This window comes from Rhamphochromis sp. 'chilingali' (assembly GCF_963969265.1).
Source record: "Rhamphochromis sp. 'chilingali' genome assembly, chromosome: 21".
Taxonomy (NCBI): Eukaryota; Metazoa; Chordata; class Actinopteri; order Cichliformes; family Cichlidae; genus Rhamphochromis; species Rhamphochromis sp. 'chilingali'.
Genome location: NC_137949.1, coordinates 27761909 through 27789342, shown reverse-complemented (window position 1 = coordinate 27789342; position 27434 = coordinate 27761909). Strand labels below are relative to the sequence as shown.

General features: G+C 40.5%; 2 protein-coding genes across 6 annotated transcripts in view; both read left to right on the top strand.

Annotated features, from left to right (window-relative positions):
* The window catches only part of mboat2a (membrane bound O-acyltransferase domain containing 2a), a 49449-nt gene extending 24586 nt beyond the window's left edge, over window positions 1-24863 (top strand). Inside the window, exons 2-13 of the mRNA XM_080870107.1 lie at window positions 116-261; window positions 5369-5446; window positions 10143-10238; window positions 12538-12593; window positions 15352-15406; window positions 16643-16829; window positions 17404-17596; window positions 18193-18296; window positions 18394-18458; window positions 18731-18863; window positions 21261-21412; window positions 22964-24863. Of these exons, the coding sequence (XP_080726233.1) occupies window positions 116-261; window positions 5369-5446; window positions 10143-10238; window positions 12538-12593; window positions 15352-15406; window positions 16643-16829; window positions 17404-17596; window positions 18193-18296; window positions 18394-18458; window positions 18731-18863; window positions 21261-21412; window positions 22964-23132 (1434 nt within the window). The 3' untranslated portion in view covers window positions 23133-24863. The remainder of the gene's footprint in view (window positions 1-115; window positions 262-5368; window positions 5447-10142; window positions 10239-12537; window positions 12594-15351; window positions 15407-16642; window positions 16830-17403; window positions 17597-18192; window positions 18297-18393; window positions 18459-18730; window positions 18864-21260; window positions 21413-22963) is intronic.
* Window positions 24864-26323: 1460 nt separating this feature from the next.
* Window positions 26324-27434, top strand: part of kidins220a (kinase D-interacting substrate 220a) — a 46179-nt gene continuing 45068 nt past the window's right edge. For 4 of the 5 annotated variants that reach the window (XM_080870106.1, XM_080870105.1, XM_080870104.1 and 1 more), the window contains exon 1: window positions 26324-26457. The gene's annotated coding sequence lies outside the window, so the exon portion shown is untranslated. The remainder of the gene's footprint in view (window positions 26458-27434) is intronic. The other variant, XM_080870102.1, reaches the window with a different exon arrangement.

Genomic DNA, 27434 nt, shown 5'->3' with positions numbered 1-27434 from the left:
GGTGGACCACACCTTTGTTTTATGCTCAGTGTCTTCTACTATAATCTTTCATATGCAAGTGATACACAGAAAAAGCATACATTTTTATCATTCATTACTGTGTCTCTGTGCGCAGGTTAACTTTGTGGCATGTCAGCTGTTTGCCCTGCTGATGGCTGTTTGGTTTCGGATCTACCTTCATCCCAGTAAGACCAGTCCCTTCATCAGACATGTGGTGGCCACTCTGTTGGGCTTCTACTTGGCTCTCTTCTGCTTTGGCTGGTGAGTCACCCCTCTGTTTATCCCGCAGCTCTGTTCTTGTCATCAGTGTGCTTTCAGACTCTGCTCCAACCTTCCTTCCTACATTATCACGTTAGTGACTTTGTTTTCCTGCAAACAGAGGGCATGTCCCAGTTTCATGTTATGGCTATGTGCTTTTTTTTTTTTAAAATTTTTTATTTGACTTTACTTATGGTTCAATTATCAGTATATAGTATGTTATGTAATGTTATATAATACAAGAAATGTTATGTAATGAAGTGTTCATTTCTACTTAAGTTATTTTTCTACATTTCCCAGAATGCTTCTTCCTAAATCAGGACGTACGTGAACAGTTCACCCTCTGCTGGTTTTGCTAAACTAGCATTCATTTTTACACGTAGGTAGTGACTTTCTATCAAAACAAGTCGTTTTGATAGAAAGTCAGCTTTTAAAAATGGTGACACAGACACCCACATTTGCTTCTTGTTTGGGTTTCGTCTGTCACAGAAATTAAGCCAAAAAAAGCTAGACTCCAAAACCATTTTGGATTTCATCCCTCTTGCAGCAGTACTTATTTTCCAGTGTCATGGTTTCCGTTGGCCTTTGTTGTCCTTGTAAATATGAATGCGTGCCAAACATTAAGTCACAACTTGAGGTGCGCCTTGGTGTTGTTTTGGCTTTTCGTGCACCCCCCTACACACACGCACATAATTATTATTTTTTTTAACCTGGTGTGTCCAGGGCATTTTGGATCTGTGCAAGCAGGTCAGAATCTACTTGAGTGTAGAGATGCCAAATGGTGCCAAATGGCAAAGAAGGAGATTGGTTTTAAAAAGAAACCTCTCTGATGGCTTTCTTTCCAATGTCGTTTTCTGGTCTATTTGAATTTCTTAATCACCTGCAGTGTTTATTCTGTTTAAATTGAACTCTGGTTCATTTTCCTGTTGATGCATTTCATTTATGCAGGTGTGAACACAGTAATCACACCCTGGTGCTGACCAAAACAATTGCACCAAGACCCTTTGAGGAAGTGGTCTCAGTGCGTTTCAAAATGAATTTCACAGCGGTTCATTTATGGCGTGAATGTGATTTGACCTTGATCCTAACAAGCTACCAGGTATATGTTACAAGGTTGAACTAAAACAACTTCCCAAAGCCACGTCTGCTTTTTCCTCCAAGATGCAGCAATGCACTACAGATGTGCAAAGGTTCGTATAAGCTACCAACTAACCACAAAATGAACGTAAACGCTCCGTGTTCTCCAGTAGTCTAGAACATTTTCACGTGGTTTGTAGTGATGAATTTTGGTTCGCTTGGAGTGCACTTGGATTTTTCTTTGTGTGAAGAGAAACCAAACAAGGGAGAGATTAAAAGTTAACAAATTCATCAGCTGATTCACACTAGAGTAAACAAACTATAGGTGTGAAAAACAAAATGTCACTGCTGGTTTTTACTCTGTTGCTTTAAGAAAATTCTTACCCTACTACCTCTACTGCACACAAATGGTTTACAATGAATGATAACCCTCAAGTGTCGTGCTCATATACAATAAGATTGTTGCTAAAACTACTAAAATGCTCATCAAACACTAGTAAAATCTGTTAGCGTGCAAAGAAACCAAATAATCAGTTAAACTGAATACCACAGTGACACTCTTTGGTCTGCCTATGGCCTGATTATTGTAGTTTATTTGTGTTGATGTTACTATACCAAAAATGAAACCAGACTTCCTGCATATTTGTCGGTGGTTGTTCGGAGGTTAGGTTTGATAGTACGATTGCCTCATTCGTTATTCCGGGCTTTTTTTGGTTTTTTTTTTTTTTTAATTCTGTACTCATTTGTTTGTCTGCTGTTTGCCTGCCATCGTCTTTGCACTCCCTTGTCACTTCTGCCACTACCTTCACAGCCCTTCATGCCAAAGCAAAGTAATCGATTGGGTAGTAACTGCTGTCTCATTAGGAAGCTGTTGTCCTGTATTAGACCATCTACTGTACCTCTGGCACATTGCCACTGTGTGCGTGCGTGTGTGTATATATAGCAAACGCAGGAAACACTTGTTTCCTCCTAATCAGACTTCAAGCTGCACAGCAAGTGAGAAAGTGATAGCCAGATAAAGTGTTATCTGATCATCACACCGATGGGGTCTTATGTCACTTTACCAACAGACTGTTTATGACTGAGCTGACACCAAGCTGCAGATGGATGATAGTCAATCATATAGTATCAGAAACACTCTCTTTATGTACAGTGACATGAAAAAGTATTTGTTTTGGTTTCTTTTGGATATTTGCCACACTTAAATGTTTCAGATCATCAAACAAATGTTAATGTTAGACAAGGATAACCAAAGCTGATGGAGTTGTCAGCCTGGTGGGAGGGTGGTTGGCATGGTAACCCAACTTTGTGAACATTCTCAAATTGATGCTATTGGTGCCACTACTAGAAATCTGTTTGATTCTCTGTGACCCTGACTTCAAAGTCAAGGTCATATGACTGCAAGGTCAGAGGTCAAGTTTTCTTAAAAGACTTGTGAATCCAAGAACTCAAGAAGAAAGTCACCTAGAAACTTCAAACTTAGACCACAGGTGCATCTACGTGGAGGGTGAGGGGTAGCACTAGTGGCCTTTAGTATTTTAAAATGATGATTTCATTTATTAAGGGAAAAACGTTATCCAACAATAGAACCAAAATAGAAAATCATCAACATCTGTCAGTCTGGAAAGGGTTACAAAGCCATTTGTACAGCTATGGGACTCCAGCCGACCACAGTGAGAGCCACTGTACACAAATGGAGAAACCATGGAACAGTAGGGAACCTTTACAGGACTGAACAGCCTATGAAAATCACTCCAACAGTGCATCGACAATTCATCCAGGAGGTCACAGAAGAACCTGGAACAACTGTACGTCTTACTAGTCTCAGTTAAGGTTGGTGTTGATGATTCATGGTAAATGGCCTGCATTTGTATAGCGCTTTTCTAGTCCCTAAGGACCCCAAAGCGCTTTACACTACATTCAGTCATTCACCCATTCACACACACATTCACACACTGGCGATGGCAAGCTACATTGTAGCCACAGCTGCCCTGGGGCGCACTGACAGAGGCGAGGCTGCCGGACACTGGCGCCACCGGGCCCTCTGACCACCACCAGTAGGCAAACATGGGGTTAGTATCTTGCCCAAGGATATTTGGCATGCAGCCAGGGGGCAGCCTGGGATCGAACCACCGACCTTCTGATTAGTGGCTGACCTGCTCTGCCACCTGAGCTACAGCCACCAACCTTAAGAAACAGAATGGGATCCATGGGAGTGTTACAAGGAGAAAACCAATGCTGACCAAAAAGAACTCAAAGGCTCATCTCACATTTGCCAAAAGCACAATGGGATGGTATTCTGAGAACTGATGAGATACAAATTTAACTTTCTGGAAGGTGTGAGTCATGTCACATCCGGAGTAAAACTAACATAAAAAGAACATCGTACCAACAGTCAAACACGGTGGTTGTAGTGTGATGGTCTGGAGCTGCTTTGAAGCTTTAGGATCTGAATGACTTGCTATAATTAATAGACTTATGAACTCTGCTCTGTACCAGAAAATCCTGAAGGAGATGTGTGGACATATTATATCTGGCAGCCTAATCAGTTTAATGTAAGTTTTGAAGCTGGCAACCACAGATGTTTTCAAAATTCAGGCAAAACACAGGCTGTGGTTATCCATGTGGATGCACTGCAATTTCTAAATCACAAGGCCCCGTGGCAATAACGGTCCCAAGTGGACTTAAATTTATTTTTGTAAATGAACAGCATTTGACTTCAACCACAGGCTACTTGGAAAAGTCGTCTCAAGCAAGGCTGTGGAACTTATCATCAGATACTGGCAACAGGGGAAGTGTAGTTATAAAGGAAGTGAAACACCGACTTAGTCCGACAGCACAAGAGATGTGAGCAAACTTCATTTTTTCTGGCCAAAACCAGTCGTCTATTTTAGCACAAAGGGGCCAAATAGTCACTATTTGATATTTACCTCTGTGAGCGCCCGCCAAAGAGTTTTATTGTCTGCAGTAATTAGTAGGTAATAAAAAGACTATACACCCATAGAAATGTCATTAAGAAGATACGTTTTATGGAGGTAATATATAGCATTTATTGTACTTGGCTCAGTATTCCCAGTTAAGTGTTTTATGTTGCTAAGACTGAATTAGCCGCTAATCACAGGGTAAAAAGGTTGAACTTGACAAGTGGAATTGGTGATAAACATGTAATGTAGAGGAAGGAAAGGGCATTAAATGCATGAATGCATCAATAGTTTTTTTTTGTTTTGTTTTTTGTTTTTTTTGGGTGTATGCTTTTTTTCAGGGGGCATATATGATGGCTTTCGTCATGGCTTTCATAGCACACAGACATTCTGCTGCTGCTCTGTGTTAGAGCCCTCGACTGCTGGTCTTAAAGGAGCTTCCTTCCAAATGCTCCAGGCTGACTGGTTTCTTTTAGGTTGTATTTCCTCTCTGCCAGAAACATACGCTTTTTCCTCAATGCTGCTGGACAAACATTTGGAACTGATTATTTAGTACGTTTCAGGCAAACTGGTTGGAGTCTCTTTGTATAAGAATTTTATTGCCTTTTCCCCTCTCGGACTCTTAACCCTTGTATTTTCAGTTAATTCCATTCACCCACCCCTATGATCTCTTGTTCCTCGCCAGCCCTGATAGACGTGTTGTCTTTGTTGAGTCACAGCTAACACACTGTGACATCTCTCCTCTCCTGGAGGGCTTGACATCTGTAGGATCACACACTGCGCCCTTCAAAGATCCATCCGGTAGCTGCTGCCACTGCTGAACTGTTTGTGCCTCGCACAAAGGGAGAGAGGTGGATATATGGCAGAGTTGGTTTAATATCTTGTTAGTACGTGCTGTTACTAACATGTTAATTAAGAACATAGTGTGATGTTATGGTCACATTCCTTGCCCTGTGACTAAAGATGACACTTTACTAGTTACAAAGGTCTGTCCTCACATGGTTGCTGGTGTGACTATGCTTTGTAATGCTGTAATTTCCTCTTCCTTACAACTATACAGGTAGATAAATAAACAGTGGTATTTATTATTTGTGGTATCTGTCTCTCTACAGGTATTCCCTTCATTTCCTGGTCCAGAGTGGCCTGTCTTACAGTGTGATGGTGTTTGCTGGGCTGGAGAACATGCACAAGTAAGAAGAAAACTCACAAACCTATAAAAAAATCTGTTTGATTTAATAAACCCTGAAACCAAAACTTGAAGTTTGCTGCACTTGAATCTTGTCATTAATGTTACATTAGATATTGGACTGTTTTAAGGCTTCATGTGCTTTATCTGTTTAGGGCACATAGGCCTAAGTCACACTGATACTGATTCTGCTCCCGGGCTTCTGTGTCCATGCCTCATGAAGACAAACACACACACTCAGACGCACAGGCATATTCACATTGGCTTAGATGTTATTTTTGCTAGAATTCAAGGTTATGAGTGCAGGTGTGAACATTGGATGTTTCCCCCTGGGAAGATCGCTCTAAATAGATACTAAGGAAATATTCATCACAACAGCTGCTCTCAGAAAGAAAAGGCTCCAAACCCAGTGACAGAATGGAAATGACAACTTTGGTTAACTAGATGAGTAACACGTTTTGACATGCATCACCCTTTGCAAGAGGTTCAACTCTTATTGTCCTTTGTAGCCCAGTGTTGTGTCTTTGCAGGTTGGTACATAAGCGCAGTCCACTCCCTCTTGCGGTAACACTTATGAAACCTTCACCTGCATTATATTTTTACATAACAAATTAGTTATTATCAGTCTAATAAGCTGAGATCGAGCTGGGGGTTTGTGCCAAGTGGCTGGACACGTCAGTCTGAACTTTAGATCGCAACCTTTGTTCTTTGAACTATTTCTAACATAGCAGCTTATGTAAACTTTAAAATATCTCAACACATAAAAGTGTGCCACTGGTAAAACGTTTACCTTAATGCCCTCTTTTCTTTTTTTAAAACTTGTCTGCAGTAATCAACCTAAGGAAATAATCTTTTGTCCCCTTTAATGGAGGCTTGCAGTGAATTATTATAAAGCTAAATACACTATTTTTTTTTTCCACTGTGAAACTTCAAGCTGCCATGAAAACACTGAGGGCAAATCGACATATTCTCCAGTGTTAAAAAAAAAAAAAAATGCCAATCCATAGTAGGGGACATAAATGACATCCTGGATTTCAGCTGCCATCTGTGACAGATGGGGAAATCTAACGAACCCATACACAACATACAGTGAGGAAGGTCAAGCATACAGGGAGCTCAGTATGACAGCTTTTTGGGTCTAAGTGTGGATCGAACCCAAGTCTGGCTGTAGTCTGACTAGAGGTGCTTTGTTTAGTTGTTGGCATCATATTTTGTACTATTCATCACGTGAGCTCCAGATCTCTTTCACTCCCAGCTCCCTGCTGTCTTTGACGGCTCACCTGTTGGATGTGGCAAATGACGGGGAATGTTCTAGATGCATTCCAACTTGCCTCGAGCGTGAACACAGCACTGCCTGCTGGTTGACGGCAAAGAGGGAGAACTGTGACATTGTTAGATATAGTGTAACTAATGAAAGAGGCTATCAGAGTAATGAAAGAGCCCACTTACAGGGATACTGGCAGTAAAAAAGAATTGTAACAAGTCAGACTTCTACAGAAATGAGAGAAAAACTGCTGTCTTGATGCAAATGTGTTGGTACCTGATCTTTATAGTTTTCAGCTTTTGAGCCTTAAAATGAGGTAATTGTATCTAATTGGCTCTTTTACAGCATGTAGCTACTTAAAGCTGTTTAATCAATTGGGTTGTTTTTCTTTATTTTATGTGTTTTTCTTTTCTTTTTCATTTGTTTTAGTGGCCTCAAGAGACATTTTCACACATGAGCTGTGGGCCTGAGCTATATGTGAGAACGCAATTTTCTACTTCAGTTTGATTTGATATCAAATGGTCTTTGCCCTGCCAGCTCCCTAGTTTGATGTCACCTTGAACCCTTGTGAGAATCGAGTATAGTCTAGAGAATTCACAGCCAGCCAAGAGCACTTAATGTATCCTTCCACCTGCACACTCTCTAACCAGGCAGCACCTTCACCTAAACCAAACAAATGACACATAAGTCTGGAACTTATGCGTCATTTGTTTGGGGAAAACATAAAGATAAAGAGATACTGGCATGATGCATATTCTCCCTGTGCTTGTAGGTTTCTACTGGATACTCTCACTTCCTCCCACAGTCCAAAGACATGCACAGTAATTGGTAACTCTAAATAGGGCGTAGGTGGATGCAAGCTAGGTAAAGCACTTAAGTGTGGAAAAGGCGAATATAGTGTAGCATGCATTGAGTGGTCATTAAGACCAAAAAGGGTCTGAATCCAAGTCTGTTGCATCCGTCTGTTCATGAAACCACTTTGCTACCCTTTAAACATCTGTAGCTCCAGTGCTAGCCAACAGACTTAAGGAAATTTGATCTCTTTTTAAATTGACTGTAAATCTAAGGGTGACATTTGTATGAATTACTTCCTCAAATTTGCTTGGCCTGCTTTTAGTTTTCATTTCTGTATACACCGTGCACTGTATCCATACCTGCACCTCCAGTGTGGCTTGACCTGTCTACCGCTGTCCCACAGCGGGAGACCAGCCTGCTTTAGTCTCCAGGCTCCATCTGATGCCTTGAGTGGAAATGAAACACCCCCTTCTGAGCTGTAAATTACACAAATACAAATCAGGTGATGATAAGACAGGATCCCTGTTGGGCTCAGTACAAATATAGCCGGTCCTGCATATATAGTTCACATCCTCACTGATAAAATGTGGCTGCACACTTCTACTGCAGAGTGCTGATCCTGGCAAAATTAGGGTTTTTGATAAAGATTTTTTTTTTCTTTTTTTTCTTTTGTGGAGTCAAAAGAAAAATTCCCTTTTGTGTTGCACTAAATCACTAAATGTGTACTTTCTGGCATACAGTCTAGTCTTTTTGTTAAAAGTGAGTGTAATTTCTGCCAGTGCAACTGAACAATGTACCTCACTCCAACGCATCAGTAATATGTTTTAAGTGGGCTTTCTCCAGGTGCTCCTGCCGCCTCTCACGGATAATTGGTGATTTTTATCTCGGCTGTCAGTGTCAGAATAAGCGTTAGTAGTCATTCTCTTTGTGTCTGCTGTGTGATGGACTGGCGACCTCTTCACGATTTACCCCTCTTTTCCCCAGCTAGGACAGACTGCAGATGCAGATTTCAGTTTTTAATTCAATGCTGGATGACTGTTCAGGCAACAGTGACTTACCTCTTTCCCTGACAAACACTTGACGACCTCCGCTGCACCCATAATGACGAGTCATGACACCTCAGAATATATAATTAAAGATGTAGTTTGACCACCATCAAAAAATAGTTTCCAGGTTTTTCCAAGGATAGCTGCACAGGGAGACCCCGCCTTCTCTAACTTGACTCATTTTGTAAAACCCCGTATGGGGGCTCAATAAAATGTGTATATTTTCACCAGATCTGACGCATGTGCAACGATACACGGAGCAGATATAATAGGGCGTTCACACTTTCTTGGGGACAAACTAATCTACTCCTTGCAAGTTTTCAAGGGGTAAAGAGTTTTGTCATTACATAATTTCATTGCATTTGTTTCTTGCCACCGGTATTTACCAGCCAGTGTGACAGATAGCCCTCCAATATTTACTGACCAAATGCAGAGTCTTCCTACTAATCTACTGCTTAGTGGGTGTTAATTTTGGACCACGTATGAATGAAGCCTTGAGAAATATTATGTGAAAGCGTCTGACGGACAGAATATTGTCAATTTATGCAAGAGAATAATGAAACCAGCTTTGAAAAAGCTACAGGCAGCGGTGTGGGAATCTTAGCAACATTGCAAAGAGCCGTTTGGTCTCCTATATGTGCAGAATGTTGAAAGAATATTGTGTAAACTGCTTATACCCTCGGATGAGATGCCAAGTGTGGGCTGTATACAAATCTCTGAGAATAAAAAAGGACTACGCAGTGATTATCACCAGTTTACTGTGCTTTGTCTGTCTCCTCTAAGGGTTTTGTGATTAATAGGAGTGTGCAATTGTAGTGTTTGATTGCTTCTAGAGAAATGGCTCTTGAAAGCTATACAAATGTTTCATACTGGAGAAGTACGAGTGCCTTCTTTTATTTTGTTTCATACGTGCTTGGCAGCAGATATCAGGTGACGTCTTGGATACAGTAGGCTGTGAGAAGCAAGAAGTCCCGTTGTGGCTTATCTCCAGCACAGCATTGTTGTAGCTGGTATGCTGTATTGCTTCTCAGAGAGGCACAATCCTCTTATTGTTGACAGCGGAGGGATGCTATCTGGCTAGCTTTGACTTGAGCTGACTCTGCAGCAGCTTTGTGTTAGACCCTTTAGCGCTGCTCTGTTTTTGGGCCTTGTCTTGAAAGGTCGTGTTGTCCTCCGTCTTCCCTCCCTGACAGAGACACATTGCTGGAGCCTTCTCTGCCCTTTTGTCCAGTTTACGACTCCCTCCCCCCCCCGCTGCATAGTTCTGCCCTGTTCCTGAGGCCACTGCGTACTGTGCTGTGTTGGGGGAAAAAAAAAAATCTTTGTTCAACCACAGAGATCCAAAAAAAGAGATGAAAGTTTATTTTTTTTCTCCCCAGAACTCTAAAATGAACTGTTTATGTTGCACATATCAAGGTGCTGGTCTGAAAAGCTCCTCGTTGCTATGTTGAATAGTTGAGAACAAGTCGTACCCAAGTTTCTTAGCGGTTTTTGTGTCTGACTTTTGTGACTACTACTTTATTTCTTTTTTTTAAATGTCACTTAAATGCAGATAAAATCTAATAATTTTTTTTCTCTGCTTCTTTTCTGTGTAGATACTGCTTCATTGTAACACTGGGCTATTTGATATTGTGTCAAATCACACGGGTCTACGTTTTTGACTACGGCATGTACTCTGCAGATTTCACAGGGTAAGCTAACACTAGAACTCTTTCATCCTCATTTTTCACATTTCAAAAGAATGCTTTTTGTTGTACAGCCCATCAGTTATCCATTTTCTGAAACGAGCTATTTCGAATGCTTTCCTTTTAAGACCACGCTCCCTTTAAGCCCAGTTTGATTGGCTAGCCCTTGCATATACAGTGTGTTTAAAGATTAGGTGTGTGGGGCATCTGTGAACTGTATGCCTGAGCTGACCAAATTTTAAGAATAATCCCCTCTCTGTCCTCTCTAAAGTCTGAGGGAAACTGTGTGTTTTGAGTAGACTGAAGCCTGAACGTTTGGCTCACGGGGATTACTTGTGTGCTGACCTCAACATTTGAGACTTTGCCAAATGACAGAAAATGAGGCATAATCGGTGCACTTTTAAGATATTTTGGACCTTAATTTAACATTAAAGACCTTCAGTGATTGAGCTTGAATCCCAAATGGACTACAAATGACGCTAAAAGGAGAAGTCGTCGATAAGAATCGGCCGAATATTGGATGTGACTCGAGCTAAATGGATACAAGACTGAGTCCCACTGCTCATCTGTGTCCGCACGAGGACGTCGGCAGGGACTGCAGTTCCAAGTGGCTGGTTCCCATTTCTCCAGACAGTCTGACAGTTTGAGCACACAGCCCGCACTCCCAGCAGGTTGGGGGTGGCTAGTTACTAAGCAACCTAATGCAAAGCCATACTTCCTCTGTGAGATTTCACTCCTTCAGCTACATCTGTTGTCCCTCTGTTTTCGCTCAAAATGTCAAAATCACATGTTTTCTTAAATGTCATTGTACCTCCCACCCCAGCCAAATGTGCTTCGGAAAAAGGGAATTTTATTTAAGGCCAGTATTCAGATTTTGGACTATTTTGTTTCCTTACTATGTTTCTTTCGGGCTAATAGGGGAAATGTCTAAGATAGGTGTTTATTTAATTAGAGTAGTAGTGCATATTTATTGAGTTAATCCATTTTTTGCATATTACAAAAACATCTCCACACAAAAAATAATTGCCTCAGTGTAATCAATTAGGAAAGTTTTTTTTTTTCTTTTTCAAATATCTTGAGCCACATATCTCCACACTATATTTCAAAGATGACTAATATACAGTAAATACATTTTTTTCTTTAAGTCACTTAACACTGACCTATGAGTCATTCAGGCAGAAAAAAGACATACTCGTGTTGTGTCAACACATAACATACAACGCATTTTAAATTCTGGCTTTAGGCACTTTTTGCAGAAATACACAATTTCTTCCAATTTCTTTGCTGAATCTGCAAAAATGCTTGATGCCAAAAGATGAGACAGTTAGGCATAAAATAGTAGTTTTGCATCAATAAGGTGATTCCTAAAGAGCTATTAGCTGAAAACTTGAAATATTTTGGCATGGTGGTCAGTGTGTGCGTGGACAAGTGGAGGGCAAAACGTTGCAGGCCTAAAAAACCTATCAAGAAAGCTTGCCTAAGAGAATTTAGGTTTTATTAAAGAATAAAGGTGGTCTTATCAAATATCGACTTTCAGGCTGGTTAGTATTATACAAACTGTTTGTATTTAATATACTGCATTTCCATGAATCTCTGCAACTATTTCTCTTCTTACCAAAATATAAAGAAATGACATGTGGCTCAAGACTTTTGCACAGTACTATAGGTAAATAACGCCTCATTTACATATTTATCCGTAAAATGTGCAAGATAAAAAAAATAAAAAAATAAAAATAATTGGCTTAAGTCTCATAGTAACATCCCATAGTTGCAACTTTTACCCAATTGGCCTTTAAAGAGCAAATAATCTCTACCCTGTGGCTTATTCTTCCGTTTGTAGCTCAACTTCATGCCACCAGCAGCTTTCATGTATAAAATTAATCCAGAATGTGCTGATGCAAGCACCAGGAGAGGAGCTGTGTTTTTCTGAGTTCAGGCTTATACATATCCCGCACTGATAGAGAATATCATTAAGTCGGGATAAGGAGGGCTGACCAGCACAGAACTGGAGAAAAAAACAACAACAGGAAGTTTAATAAAGGCTGCCGTTATCCTGGAGGAAACTAGCCATTGTGAAGATACTACCACTCAGTGTTTGCACTGTTATTGGAAGATTCCACATAAAATATCAAACAATAGTTGCTAAATGAATATGGGATAGCAGCCAGGCAGGAAAACTCAGGACAAAGGTTTAGTGCATGAGGAAATGTATGTATCCTAAAGTCAGAACACTGAGACTTAAATGTGCTGCGTGTTTGTTTTTTGGTCTGTTTGGGTTTTTTTTAAATGTTTACTCTGTCTTTAGGCCCATGATGGTTATCACACAGAAGATCACCAGCATGGCATTTGAAATCCATGATGGTAAGGACAAGTGTCGTTAAAGCCTGTGTGTCTCCAGTGTAGTGTGCGTGCGTGTGTGTGCATACTTTGAAAAAAAGAAGTAGCAGATGTGACAGAAGTGAAAATGTCAGTTCAATTCTCTTTGGAGTGTGAAAACAGATCAGATGGCCACGTTTCTGAGCCAGTTGTCAGTTCCTACAGTGGGCTACTGAACCAGAAGGAGAGCATAAACATAGTTATATAATGGAGCAATGACCAACTTTGCATTGTTTTTTTTCCCCCTTCTCAACCGTTAAGACTTTCTTTAATCCCAAATCTAATTAAACTAGACTTTGTGCTTTTGTGCTGTCCAAAAAGTCAAGTCAAGTCAAGACAAGACATGTGATGGAACAGCCCCGTGTTACATTGTGACATACTGCAGAGCCTGTGATTATTTCTTTGTTTTTTTTTTTAAGGTAACACAACTTTTAGTGGACGTGCAAAAGTCCAATTTGTCTCCCTGTGGCTGACCTGCATTTGACTCTCCCTCTGCTCCTGGAACAAATAGAGACTTTGCTGATATAATTGAAACACCACATGTGCCAATGAGGAGTAAATAAAGATCCAGAAGTGAAATCATGTTTAAAATAGGAACACCTAACCGAGTATCAGAGAGGTACTCACAGCTGTTTAGCGCCCACTTGGTGGCTTAAGTCACCTCAGTGTACTGACTGAACACAGTCATCAGTCTAATGACAATTTGGATGATGTTTACTTGAATAGTGTGATATAAGGATTTTAACTGCTTCTCTTTGCAATTATGCCAAATGCATTGGTGTCACTGGATGATTTTGCAAAGTCTCACAGGAGTACATGTTTTCTGGAGATTTCACTGTATTTTGTAGGAAGCCAAATCATTAAGAACAAGATGTAACATGTGAGTGGCATGGACAAAATCAACAGGTTGGGCAACCAGAGTTTTGAATCATCATCACTTTTACAGAACTTCTTACCGACAACGCATTTCCCATGGCCTGCAATGCAACAATGAACTGAGCTGGTTAAGCCAAGGAGCTGTACCAGCATGTTTTTTATTTTAAGTTTTTGCAAACATTTTCACAAAATTCTTTACATACGGCTTAAAAATTTGGATGTCTTTTACTCTTGGTAGCTATGCAGTAACGCTGTTAAGTCCAGTCCACTGAGATAAAATGGCCCATGAATTAAATGATTTTTGACACCCCTGGTCTAATAAGTGGCCATGAACGAAGTGCCGCATCCTGATTACCTGCCCAATATTTATTGTCTCCCTTTGTTAGAATACATGTGTCGATGGCACAGTTTACAGTCTCAGAGGTCAATATTTAATTTGAGTTTTAAATTGAGTCAGAGGGTTAAATTGTGGCCCGAGGAACAGGAAAGTTTAACTAAATATTAGCTTGCACAACAGGCATATAATCTCATAGTATAATGAATTGCATAGCCACTGGTCTTCATAACAAAGAGCAGACTGCAAAGTGGAACAGTCAGTGTTAGGCAATGAGGTTATGCACACACAACACCCTGTTTACTCTGTTGCATCATCTTTTCTTTACACCCTTTGCTTTTGCTCTCCGTCACTCACTGTCCTCTGCTAACTCAGCTGTGATTGATATTGTATTGAATTTTTAAACAACATAATAGCTTAATGAATGTGAAATGGGGACAAGGGGTGACGGGTATCTTAAAAAACAAGCACTGAATAGAGAGATGAGAATGTAAGAATGAATATTAAAAAAAAAAAAAAAAAAGAGTGTGTTGGGTTTAGGATCAGGTAACAAAGGATCAGGTGTGTGTGAGCCATAAATTTCCGTGTAACGGTCGTTAATATTGTAAAGAAATCGTTCCTGTAGCAAGTGATATTGTTGTGTCCCGCTCAGCTATATGCTGCCAGCCAGGAAGGAAAATTTACCAGCCTGCGATTGATGGAGCATAAGTTAATTTCCACTGTTAGACAGGTGGTCTCCTTACCAACATGATGGTGGTCTGAACCCATTCTATACCTATTCTGTGAGCGTACATTGAACTCATCATCACTTCCAAGAAACTGGTTTGCGATGACTTGAGCTTTGTGGCATCAGGGCATGTTACCAGCCATCAAAAGATGGGTACTGTGCTCACAGGGTCAGCAACAATACTCAGGTAGGCTGTGGCGCTTAAGCAAATCAAGACCAGGAAATGTATTTTCCAGTCTTCTATTATGGTGATCCCATGTGAATTGTCACCTCAAGTTCCTGTTCCTTTCCTGTAGATTAGATATTTGCCTTAAGAACCAGTCAATCAGGTTTTCCTAATAAAGTGGCTGATGAGCATAAATGAAGAGGGAATTGTGTTATTAAGGAAGGCCAGGGCTGCGGACAAAAACAAATAAAAAGGGGATTTACGCGCCTGCAACTTTCTGGATAAAGCCGTGAAGCGATGTCCAAAAGTTTGCAGTTTAGGGCAGCCTCATAGGATGTGAGGTTATACACCCTGGTCAGGCCCTGTGTAGCACCTACGCTAACTTGTACAATTAACGCTGCAGAATCTATGGTACAAAATGTTTTGTTGATAGTTTTAAATGGTATTAAGCTGCTGTGGCAGGAGTGTAATCCATTTCAATCCATATCCTGTTGACAGAATAAAGAGCTAAAATAGCATAGTGTATTAGAAAAATGCTTGTGACCCTTAACAAGCTTAAAATAATGCGTGTGTGTGTGTGTGTTGTGAAGCTGTTATGCATGTCACCTGTTGGCATTGAAGTGTCTCTCTACATTTGTAGGTTTGACCAAGCGAGAAGGGCAGCTGACTCCCGGTCAGAAATACTTTGCTATCAGGTATGTGACTCAGGTATGTTTTTGATGCTTCAAATGATGAGTTCACTGAATCAAGTGGAATTAAAAAGCTGCTGTGATTTTTAAATTGGCATTCAGTCTGAGAGCAATGATCCTCTTTTCTTTAATAAAGGCGTTATTGCTTTCTGCATAGGCAATCGCCACACTGCCCTCCCCTTTCAGTCTCTCTGGCGCTGTCAAGCAGTTGTTAGGCACTCTGTATCTAGGAAACAACACATTGACTACTCTCTGGTGACTTGTACTGTGGGAATGCCTATCCCCTCCATCTATCCTGCTGTATAACTGACCCCCCCCCCTTGGGTGGCTGTAGCTCAGGTGGCAGAGCAGGTCAGCCACTAATCAGAAGGTCGGTGGTTCGATCCCAGGCTGCCGCCTGGCTGCATGCCAAATATCCTTGGGCAAGATACTAACCCCATGTTTGCCTACTGGTGGTGGTCAGAGGGCCCGGTGGCGCCTGTGTCCGGCAGCCTCGCCTCTGTCAGTGCGCCCCAGGGCAGCTGTGGCTACAATGTAGCTTGCTATCGCCAGTGTGTGAATGTGTGTGTGAATGGGTGAATGACTGAATGTAGTGTAAAGCGCTTTGGGGTCCTATGGACTAGAAAAGCGCTATACAAATGCAGGCCATTTGTCATTCCTATTGGAGACCATAATGCAGCAAAAACAAAAGTAAAAGTAGTTGTTTAGAAACAGGTAGTTTATATTTGTCAAAAAGGTTAGAAAAGACTAGCCAATAAAAAGAACAGAATAGGAAAAAATGCACAGCAAAGAATAACACATATTTTACATGTGAATCTTACACAAACCAGCCTAGATGGTTATAAAACCGAGCAAACATAGTGATCACTAGAAGACCTACTCATTGTAGCTTTAAGGCCCTAGACATCACAATCCTTCGCTGGGCTACTCTGAGTCAGCCGCTTACTCTGAAATGGCTGCTGGGAAGGACATCCCGCATGTTCCAGCAGTCAGACTGTGCTTCACCTAGCAGATGAAATTTAAATAGGAAAAACTAGGAGAAAAAAAAGTCTCCAGGGTCAGTCGAGATTCTCCATCTTTGCTTGGACCGTTCAGTCGAATAAATCCTACTTCTTCTCAGTCGATATGGACAATACTGCTCTAAGGCATTATAACATGGGTTTAGTCACTCATATATGTTTGGTCTGGTTTCTGTAATGAATGGATGAATATTTTCTAATGTTCAATCCCTGTCTCCTCAAGTCGTATGCCCAGTTTGTTGGAATACTTGAGCTACAACTGTAACTTCATGGGGATCCTGGCAGGGCCAACCTGCTCCTACAACGACTACAAGGCCTTCATTGAAGGAACGTGCTACCAGCCGCGGCACCAGGAGAACGCCAACGGCAAGGAGAATGGAAAGTACAAGCAAACCGAACCCTCGCCCAAGGTACAAAGCACATTAGTGGACACAGTTAAGTTCCATTTAGATTGGTTAGGCAGATGAGCCTAACGGTCAATACAAAATTGCAGTTTTTACTTGACAGAAGGTACTATCTTGAATCTTGAATGCACATAACTGTGATGTAAAATTGCACATTTCGATAAAAGGCCCAAAGTGGAGCAGTCCTAAGAATAATATATTGCCATACATATACAGGGTTTTGATTTGCGTGACAGAAACTGGGACATTACTGGGAATTTGTGACGCAAATATCGAAACCTCAAGGTTTTTCATATATTCTTGATGCATAATGCATTAATAATTTAACGACAGTCCAAGATTAGCGTTTGTGTTTAAGTGTTTCATAAAAGAAAGGAACAAAGTGAAAACAGATGTTGCTAAATATAAAACATGAAAGGATTCTCAAGGACTTGATTTACCTTCAAATCAGCTTAACCGGGTTTCTGTAGAATAACATCACCTCTCGTCATGTTGCCAGCGTTCGTTTTTGAATATAATAGAGTGCACCGAGTTTAATTGGATTGCTTAATTGCTTTTATTGTCTCCCACCTTTGTCCAGAATGATGTCATCTCCAAGCTGTGTACCTGTGCTATCTCGCTGGCCGTCTATCTGTCCCTCTACAAGCTACTCCCAGTGGAGCGCTCGATAGACGACGACTTTGTAAACTCCACACCCTTCCATCTCCAGGTTGTCTACCTTTACTTGGCAATGCTGGCGCTGAGGCCAAAGTACTACTTTGTCTGGACGCTCGGTGAGTTTGACTTGGCTTTCTTATCAGTGAATAACACATTTCCTCCCATAAATGTGTTATTCAGAGATTTGAATCTGTCATTTGAATGTTTACAAATAAAATCTGTATATTCTGATTTTATGCAGATTTTAAACATTTGCATAAACACTGTATATACAGAGGTTCCCTTATGCTGGAAAGGAAACAGTCTTTAAATAACATGTGTAACGTGCACAAAATGTTAGGAAGAGCTGGGACAGGAGAGGGAGGAAATACCTTATGCCTACTGGCATTCAAATTTTCAAATTTGGTGATAAGCTGGACAGTCTGATGAAATGTGTGTCTATAAGTGTTACTAAGATCATATTGCTCAACCCCACTGCCTCTTTAAGTTTTATAATTGAACTTGTCTATGTGAAATGCAACCTCAAGATATTTTTTGAGGTAACAGTGCCATCTAGTGGTGAAGATCTAGTGGTGTCGCGCTTAATTTTAGACAAACTCATCCAAGGCTCCATTTGTTTCCGTCACTACTTTACAAACTGCAGGGAGGGAAGCTCTTGTCATTCTTTACTGTAGTCGCTCTACTCTGAAGCCCATGTACCTCTGTCCCGCAGCTGATGCTATCAACAATGCTGCCGGATTCGGCTTCAACGGATACAACAAAGATGGTTCCCCACGGTGGGATCTGATATCAAATCTCAGAATTCTGGACATTGAGGTCTGGATCTTTGTTCTCATTTTATTATTTTGTATCCAGATAAAGCTACTTTTTATGTAAAGCCTGAAAGAATATTTTTTTCTGTATTCGTTTTCAGTTCGCCACCAGTTTCAAGTTGTTCCTAGACAATTGGAACATTCAAACAGCTCTTTGGCTTAAGAGGTAAGAGCATTTCTGTTATAATGCTGTAGCTTTCTTAGTCTGCAAGAGAACAAGTTGTGCATGTATATTGTCCTTGACACATAAGCAAAAATGTTTGCTTGATACCTGCATCATTTATGTGGAGACATTTTACAGAACCTATAATCTGAAGCATTTGTATTTGATGCAGTGAACTTAAATTAGACAGTTTTGCCCATTTATGAGATTTTGATTCATTGGTCTCCACTTTTTTGGACTGAGCGCTAGATGTACGCGTTATGTTTTCTTCTCAGGGTGTGCTACGAGCGCTGTCCCATTAACCCCACTGCTGCCACCTTCCTGCTGTCAGCCATGTGGCACGGGGTGTACCCTGGCTACTATCTGACCTTCCTTACTGGCATCGGCATGACCATGGCTGCACGTGCAGTGAGTACACGCAGTGCACACTGTTCAATTGATGAAAAGCTTCTGAATTTGCATATTACTTACTTTCAAAAAACTTGCATTAAAATTTTGCTACAAAAATTGATTTGTTTGCCACCGCCATACTAGACTTTAAGACCTCTATAGATTTACCACAGCTACTTAACAGACCAACGAACACACAACAAAATCACTTAATGGATTGCAAGTGGATAATAATGAAGTAGTGTGCCACTTGAACCTCATTTTGAGCGTGAGGCCATTACCACTAATCTCAGCAAAGCCAGACATCTTCATTCCAGTTATGTCAAAAGAGGAGACAGGAGGAGATTTATGCAGAGACAGTGGACTGATAGTACACTAGGAATGCATTAAATCTCTGGATAAAAGAGATAAAATGCAGAAACGGTCAATTTTGTGTGCGGGGCAGTGAGTTGTGAGTTTCTGCAGCGACTGTATCCTTCTTTATCTGAAGGAAGACAAGCAGAGCATTGACCTACAGTGGGGCAAAAAAGTATTTAGTCAGCCACTGATTGTGCAAGTTCCCCCACTTAAAATGATGACAGAGGTCAGTAATTTGCACCAGAGGTACACTTCAACTGTGAGAGACAGAATGTGAAAAAAAAATCCATGAATTCACATGGTAGGATTTGTAAAGAATTTATTCGTAAATTAGGGTGGAAAATAAGTATTTGGTCACCTCAAACAAGGAAAATCTCTGGCTCTCACAGACCTGTAACGTCTTCTGTAAGAAGCTTTTCTGTCCCCCACTCGTTACCTGTATGAATGGCACCTGTTTGAACTCATCATCTGTATAAAAGACACCTGTCCACAGCCTCAAACAGTCAGACTCCAAACTCCGCCATGGCCAAGACCAAAGAGCTTTCGAAGGACACCAGGAAAAGTATTGTAGACCTGCACCAGACTGGGAAGAGTGAATCTACAATAGGCAAGCAGCTTGGTGTGAAAAAATCAACTGTGGGAGCAATCATCAGAAAATGGAAGACATACAAGACCACTGATAATCTCCCTCGATCTGGGGCTCCACGCAAGATCTCATCCCGTGGGGTCAAAATGATCATGAGAACGGTGAGCAAAGATCCCAGAACCACACGGGGGGACCTGGTGAATGACCTGCAGAGAGCTGGGACCAAAGTAACAAAGGTCACCATCAGTAACACACTACAACGGCAGGGAATCAAATCCCGCAGTGCCAGACGTGTTCCGCTGCTGAAGCCAGTGCATGTCCAGGCCCGTCTGAAGTTTGCCAGAGAGCACATGGATGATACAGCAGAGGATTGGGAGAATGTCATGTGGTCAGATGAAACCAAAGTAGAACTTTTTGGTATAAACTCAACTCGTCGTGTTTGGAGGAAGAAGAATACTGAGTTGCATCCCAAGAACACCATACCTACTGTGAAGCATGGGGGTGGAAACATCATGCTATGGGGCTGTTTTTCTGCCAAGGGGACAGGACGACTGATCCGTGTTAAGGACAGAATGAATGGGGCCATGTATCGTGAGATTTTGAGCCAAAACCTCCTTCCATCAGTGAGAACTTTGAAGATGAAACGAGGCTGGGTCTTCCAACATGACAATGATCCAAAACACACCGCCCGGGCAACAAAGGAGTGGCTCCATAAGAAGCATTTGAAAGTCCTGGAGTGGCCTAGCCAGTCTCCAGACCTCAACCCCATAGAAAATCTGTGGCGGGAGTTGAAAGTCTGTGTTGCTCGGCGACAGCCCCAAAACATCACTGCTCTCGAGAAGATCTGCATGGAGGAATGGGCCAAAATACCAGCTACTGTGTGTGCAAACCTGGTAAAGACCTATAGTAAACATTTGACCTCTGTTATTGCCAACAAAGGTTATGTTACAAAGTATTGAGTTGTATTTTTGTTATTGACCAAATACTTATTTTCCACCCTGATTTACGAATAAATTCTTTACAAATCCTACCATGTGGATTCATGGATTTTTTTTTCACATTCTGTCTCTCACAGTTGAAGTGTACCTCTGGTGCAAATTACTGACCTCTGTCATCATTTTAAGTGGGAGAACTTGCACAATCGGTGGCTGACTAAATACTTTTTTGCCCCACTGTAGTTATGCCAACTTCTGGCCTTTGCCACACAAAGCTGTTTCAGAGATAGATTCCTCCTAAGATCTACGAGGGACAGAAAGAGACGGCGCAAAAGAAAGATGGGCAGATAATGAGTGGAAGCCGACAGTAATCCCTGCTGTCATGTGGAGATTTTTGGAACTAGGTCAGTTAGCTCAACTTTAGTCTATCGTACGGAAGAGTGGGTAGAGTATAATTCGAACTTTACAGCTTCATTTACCTAAAATGTTTAAATTGACAAGTTGAACTTGCAGTAAGAAAAATACTTTCTCTTTCAGGTAAGGCACAACATCAGGCCGTACTTCCTGGTGTCTGACTCATACAAGGGCATCTATGATGTGATCACGTGGGCATGGACTCAGGTGGCCATTAGTTATACAGTGGCGCCATTTGTGCTACTTGCAGTAGGACCCTCACTCAAGTTCTACAGGTACGTCTATGAGCTTCTTATACACTGTGGAGTAGGAGACACAATGTCAGCCTTTCTTATTTTAAAAAAATACATTCATTTTGCAAGCAATTCTGTTGTGTGAGATTACCGTGGTATTGTAGCAAACTTAAACTTTATTATTGTTGTAGTATTAAAAATGTAAATGAAATCGTTGCCCGTAGTGTTGAAATTTACATGTTTTTATTAGCCTGTCAGGCGGTAATGGTTAACGAGACAGCTTTATGATTGAAGGATGAGGAGGAAATAAAACAAGTGACCTTAACATTGACCAGTCGCTGCAAAGAAATTACGATCCAAACATCAACAACAGCTGCTAGACAGGCAGTAAAGAACAGACACTGTAGTAGTGATGTGCGAATCATGAATGAATCGTTCAATACTCGAGAATCACTTTACTGACTCGTGACTCATGATTCACAAGCCCAACTGACACACTGACTCATCCCTGTTGCTATTAGCAAACTAATTTCATTAGTAGAAATATATCTAGCTTATAATTAAAATTGTGTGGGGGGAAAAAAACAACAGCCAGTTTCTTAACAAAAACATTTCTGCTCTGAACTGGAAGAAAAAACCCTGAGTCACATCAAGACAATAGCTCCTCGGTTCACAGTAGCATCGCTCTGCTAGCATGCTAACAGCACATTTGAGTTACTCGCCCCCTCCCTCTGTGCTGAATCATAGCATGAACGAATCACTCACTCACTCACCCCCTCCCTCCTTGCTCACAGCTTCGTCTTCTTCTTCTTGGTTTCTTAATGTTAAGAAACATTACTGAGCTGCAAATGTCATAAACCCATAATTTATTCACAATAGAGTACAGAATGGTAAATGGCCTGCATTTGTATAGCGCTTTACTCAGTCCCTAAGGACCCCAAAGTGCTTCACACTACATTCAGTCATTCACCCATTCACACACACATTCACACACTGGTGATTGCAAGCTACATTGTAGCCACTGACAGAGGCGAGGCTGCTGGACACTGGCGCCACTGGGCCCTCTGACCACCACCAGTAGGCAAACATGGGGTTAGTATCTTGCCCAAGGATATTTGGCATGCAGCCAGGAGGCAGCCTGGGATCGAACCACCGACCTTCTGATTAGTGGCTGACCTGCTCTGCCACCTGAGCTATAGCCACCCACAGAAAACATATCAAATGTTTAAACTGAGAAAATGTACCATTTTTAAGAAAAATATTAGTTTGTTTTCAATTTGATGGCAGCAACATTTCTCAAAAAAATTGGTAGAGCCATGTCTTGTAGCAGTCTATGAATATCCTGGAACTGAGGAGAGCCGGGCTGGACTTTTGGGAGAAGATTGTCTCATTTTTCAGTCCCGGGTCTTAATTTTTGTATTTTATGTCTGTGATGCGCCAGATGTTTTCTGTTGATGAAAGGTCTGACTGCAGGCAAGCTAAACTGGCTTGTTTGTTTGTTTGTTTACTACAAAGTCATGTTGTCAAACATGTGCAGTATGCAGTTTACTGTTGTCTTGTTAACAACATTCTCTCTCATCGATGTTTTCGCAGGACTTGGTACTTTGGGTTACATCTTCTATGTCTGCTGGTGGTCCTGGCCCTACCTGTCAAGTCGAAACGCCGGCAGGCCAAAGAGCAGCAGGACGACCTCCAGAAGGACAACCAGACAGATCACAACAGCACAGACAACAACTGCAACCAGAAAGAAAAGACCACATGAGGGTCGGGACAGTGACGCGCCGCCCCTTCAGCAGCAGAAACACTGAGACGAACTATAAACTACTGAGACCTGGAGTGTGTTGAGTCCGTTTACCTGACAAAGAACCAAATATCTCCTATCAGACAGAAAACACAAGTCTACATCCTGGCAAAAACTTCCAGTAGCAAGGCTGACAGCAATCACACTTCTGACATGGATACAAGACCAAGGTGAAGAAATGGCCAAGGTGTAAACTAATGAGCGGTAGTGGTTACTTTACAATACATTAGTGAAAACGAACACCTCCAAGCTGCCTTAAACCCTCTATGTACTTTGAAGGTGAAATAACAGTTTGAATGGCACGCTGCAGGAACCTAAATGCAGTTACACCAGTGTGGTTTCATGTAAGGTAAACAGATTTAAAGCGCAGTATGTGGAGGGTTTTTGTCATTGTCTGGGTACAAGCCTCTGTTAGGTGGCAACAGAAAACCGTGTACATGTAAAAGAAACATAACCTTTATCATCAGCTGCCAATTTCAAACAGGCCTTAGGATCCTCAACATATTGTTTGATTTCTATGTCTTTTTTTTTTTTTTTTAATCTCTATTCCAGAAGAATTCACATCGTGTGTGTTTTGTACTTAGATGTTTGTGATGACACTAATTGAAATCCATTCTGAATGCTCTTTTGTTTTTTGTGGGATGACTTGACTATGCCTGAAAGAGAGAATCTCAAAGTGGAATTCAGATCTCATTCCTCTCCAGTCTAAAAGATTTAATAACTGGATATCTTTTTATATTTTTCATATCTGCTGCTTTTTTTTTTTTTTTTTTTTTTTTTGTTGGGCAAAGAAGACTCATCTGATAAATGTGTGTTTCAAAGGGAGTTTGTTTACCCTATGGTAACTTAGAATACCTTTTAAGGCTTGTTGACTTGGGGTTCAGAATTATTATTATTTTTAAATTTCTGCTGATATTTGTCTCATGACAGGTTTCCTCTGTGTTCAGTTGTTAAAACAAGTCTCCAAAATGATTTTAATTAACAGAATTCCTACAGAATTTACATCCTTCTTGAGTTATTTGTGCAGTAATTGTCTTAAGTCCTACAAACACAACAGAAATCTAATCAGATCACCGCACTGACTTAGAAATAAAGTGTCAAATGGTCCATGCACAGTGCATAAAAGCACATAAAGAAACCAGTTACAGTTATATATGTACGTGACTTTATAGTATTGTACAAATTTCAAACACATAAGCCAGCTGTTGTGGTAAATGGTCTTATTTCATATTGTGTGCACTTAATGTTAGCCTAGGGGATGTTTCAGCATTTGCTGTATGGTGTTCCTGTTTCCTCATGTTGTTTTGGTCCGTGGCTCGCCTTATTAGCCTTCTAGAGTCCCTCAGTTGGACCTTATAACAGCGACTGCTGTGATATTTTTCTGAAATCATTAGATCGGATTAATGAATGATGTAGTTAATGAAAACATGGTGCAGAGAGGACCTTTTACAAGGCACCTCGCTGCTCTTTGAATAATAGTGACACATAAATGTACCTGTAAGAGCAAGATATAGTCTTGGGATTTCAAAGCCCACAACATCACTTTGAAATTATGCTTCCTTTTTTTTTTTTTTTTTTTCCAAAAATCATTCTCAATAATTTAAGTTAAACTGATGCATTTGTTTCCTGTAAAGTAGTAACAAAGCAGCAGAGATGAGTTGGGGATTTTTCTTTCTTTTTTTTTTGGTTTTTAAGACTAAGATAACACTCGCATTTTCCTGCCATAACTTTGTGTGTGTGTACCAGTATTCATGTGACCCGTTGATGTGAACTCGACTTCACTATATTTGTAGCCTGGGCCCTGTGTAGGTGAGAGCGGCCCACCCAAGGGGAAAGGGATGTCATTGTTCAAAAACATAGCGATTATTGCACTGCATGGCCACCCAAACCAGCAGATCAATGCAAACTGCTCCATATGTCCAAAGTGCCAAATCATAAATGGCGCATTTTGGGGTTTTTTTTTCTTTTGTGTATAAGTGGGCCTGCGTGTGTGCGTGTGCGTGCCTGTGGAACATATTGGTTATTTTTGTGTCAGAAGGAAATTTATTGAAAGATTTGTATAACAGTACATTACAATTCTGATTTATGTGGGGGAATAAAGAGAACTTATTTTTAAACACTAACACTGCCATTATGTCATAAATGATTTGTTTTTGTCCTGTTAAAAAAAACGAAGTAATTTGTTTTTAAATGAATGCAAACACTAGTACAAAAGGGCTTTAGCTGCATATATCACATGTGCATATAACATTAACCTCCTAGGACCTGCCGTCCACATATGTGGACATTACATCATGGGTTATTTAGACCAAAATACACAATTTTGCTCTACAAGGGTCTAATATCCACTTACGAGGACATTATACTGCTACTGTTCTATCAAAATTAGTTTTTTCTTAAAAACAAAAATAAGGTAAAAAAATAAATAAAATCTGGTAATTCTTTGTTTTTACATTCATTGGGCCCCAATGTGACCAAATATCAAAGAGAAATTAAAAAAGCATGTCGTGGAAGAGTTCAGGTCTTAGGAGGTTAAGATTCTTGCATGTTAAAGAGAAACACGAGTAGAATCATTAAAATATATTAAAACATATTTATCAATTGGGTTTTTATCTTTTATTGATTTTTGTCTCTTTTTTTTTTTTTTTTTTTTAAACAATACTTGACTTGTGTGGATATATCCTTCATCCACCCAAAGTCAAAAAAATGGGGCAAACAAAAGGAATTGGCCTTATTTTCTGCTTTGTAGTGTAACAAAATTGCCATCATCATTAGATTATCCATCTACTGCTCCATGCACATCATAATGGGAATTGAGTACAAATTGGGGGGAGTATCCAGATGCTTTACTCAGGTTCAGCATTTATATTATACTTTAATAGGCGACCAAAGAAAAAGCTAAATATTTTGCTTTATATCAACAGAATTGCCTAAAAGCAACGCACAGCATGTAAGCTTTGTGCTTAAAGCTTATTTTAACTACTTGTTGAATTCAGAAAAATATTTTGTTGTGTTTTTAAACTCAGAACCTATAAAGTTACTGTTAAAACTGTAAAATTAATGTCGTACAGTAAAAACAAATCCCACCTCCCCGCTTTTTTCCCCCTGTTAGTTTTCTTGCCACATGTTACCCTGCTGTACTCTTGGGTGCGAGGAGGTGGAGTCTTACTGTAGCAGGTCGAGGCTCCTCTGTCAAATAGAAGCAAAGATATTATGGCTTAAAAAACGAAGACTTTGTGACTGGATTATCTGGACCGGAATTAAAATACAGAGCAACCCAGCGTAGGTAAGACTACTTTAAAAAATTGTTGGTGTACTTTTCTCCAGCTTTTTAGAGGAGATAAAAAAAATAAATAAAAATGTAGGGACCTGTTGGAAAGCTAACGCTAGCCTGTTAGCCCGTTTCCAGGTTTGGCTAGCTTGTGTTTTCAAGTTGCTTCCTAGTGATAGTGAACGGGAAGTCGCTGCTGTGTTTGCAATATCGTGTTTGCAAAAGACCTTTGTCAAGACACCGGAATAACCGAGCCACACTATTTCTAAACCTTTCTTCGCCTCGTCACATTTAAAGCCATCTGATTATATGCGCGTCATACAGATGTTCTTTTTTTAAGAGTCATGGGGGTCAGAGCAGTGAACGCACCATAGACTTGGTGACTTTATATTATACACCGTATCAACATCGTTTAAATGGCACGATGTTGATACGGTGTTTTGCCTGTCAGTTTGTTGTGTCCATGAACTTTGTGCACGTTGCAAAGCCCACAGCCAAGCAGTTTAAGACTCTGTGTGTATCAAAAACATGAGACAGTTTTTGCTTATCCATATGACATTAGCAGACCCTAGTATGCATAAGGGAACTGAATCCTCAGCAGTTTCATACCCACATGACTGGTCATAAAAAGCTGACAGGTTAAATTTAGAGACCCTATCCAGTGTTGCTTAGTTCCCTTCTAACATTTGAATGCGTTCAGATAACCAAACAGCTGACGTGGAGTTTTATTTGATGGTTTGTGATGTTAGCTAGTGCTCTGTGTTTTTATATAAACACTATAAATGTCATGTTTATGTCAGTTTTCCAGCTGGAAACAAAGAGAATTGGGTTGCAAGTAACAAGTGTTTTCATTACTGATTAGAATTTATTATTTTCTTGGTCGATTTGACTTTTGGACATTAAAATGCCAGAAAACCGAACTTCTAAAGCCAGTTTCTTGTTTTGTCAGGGCAGCAACACAATTTATTTGATAAATTGTCACATTTAAGAAT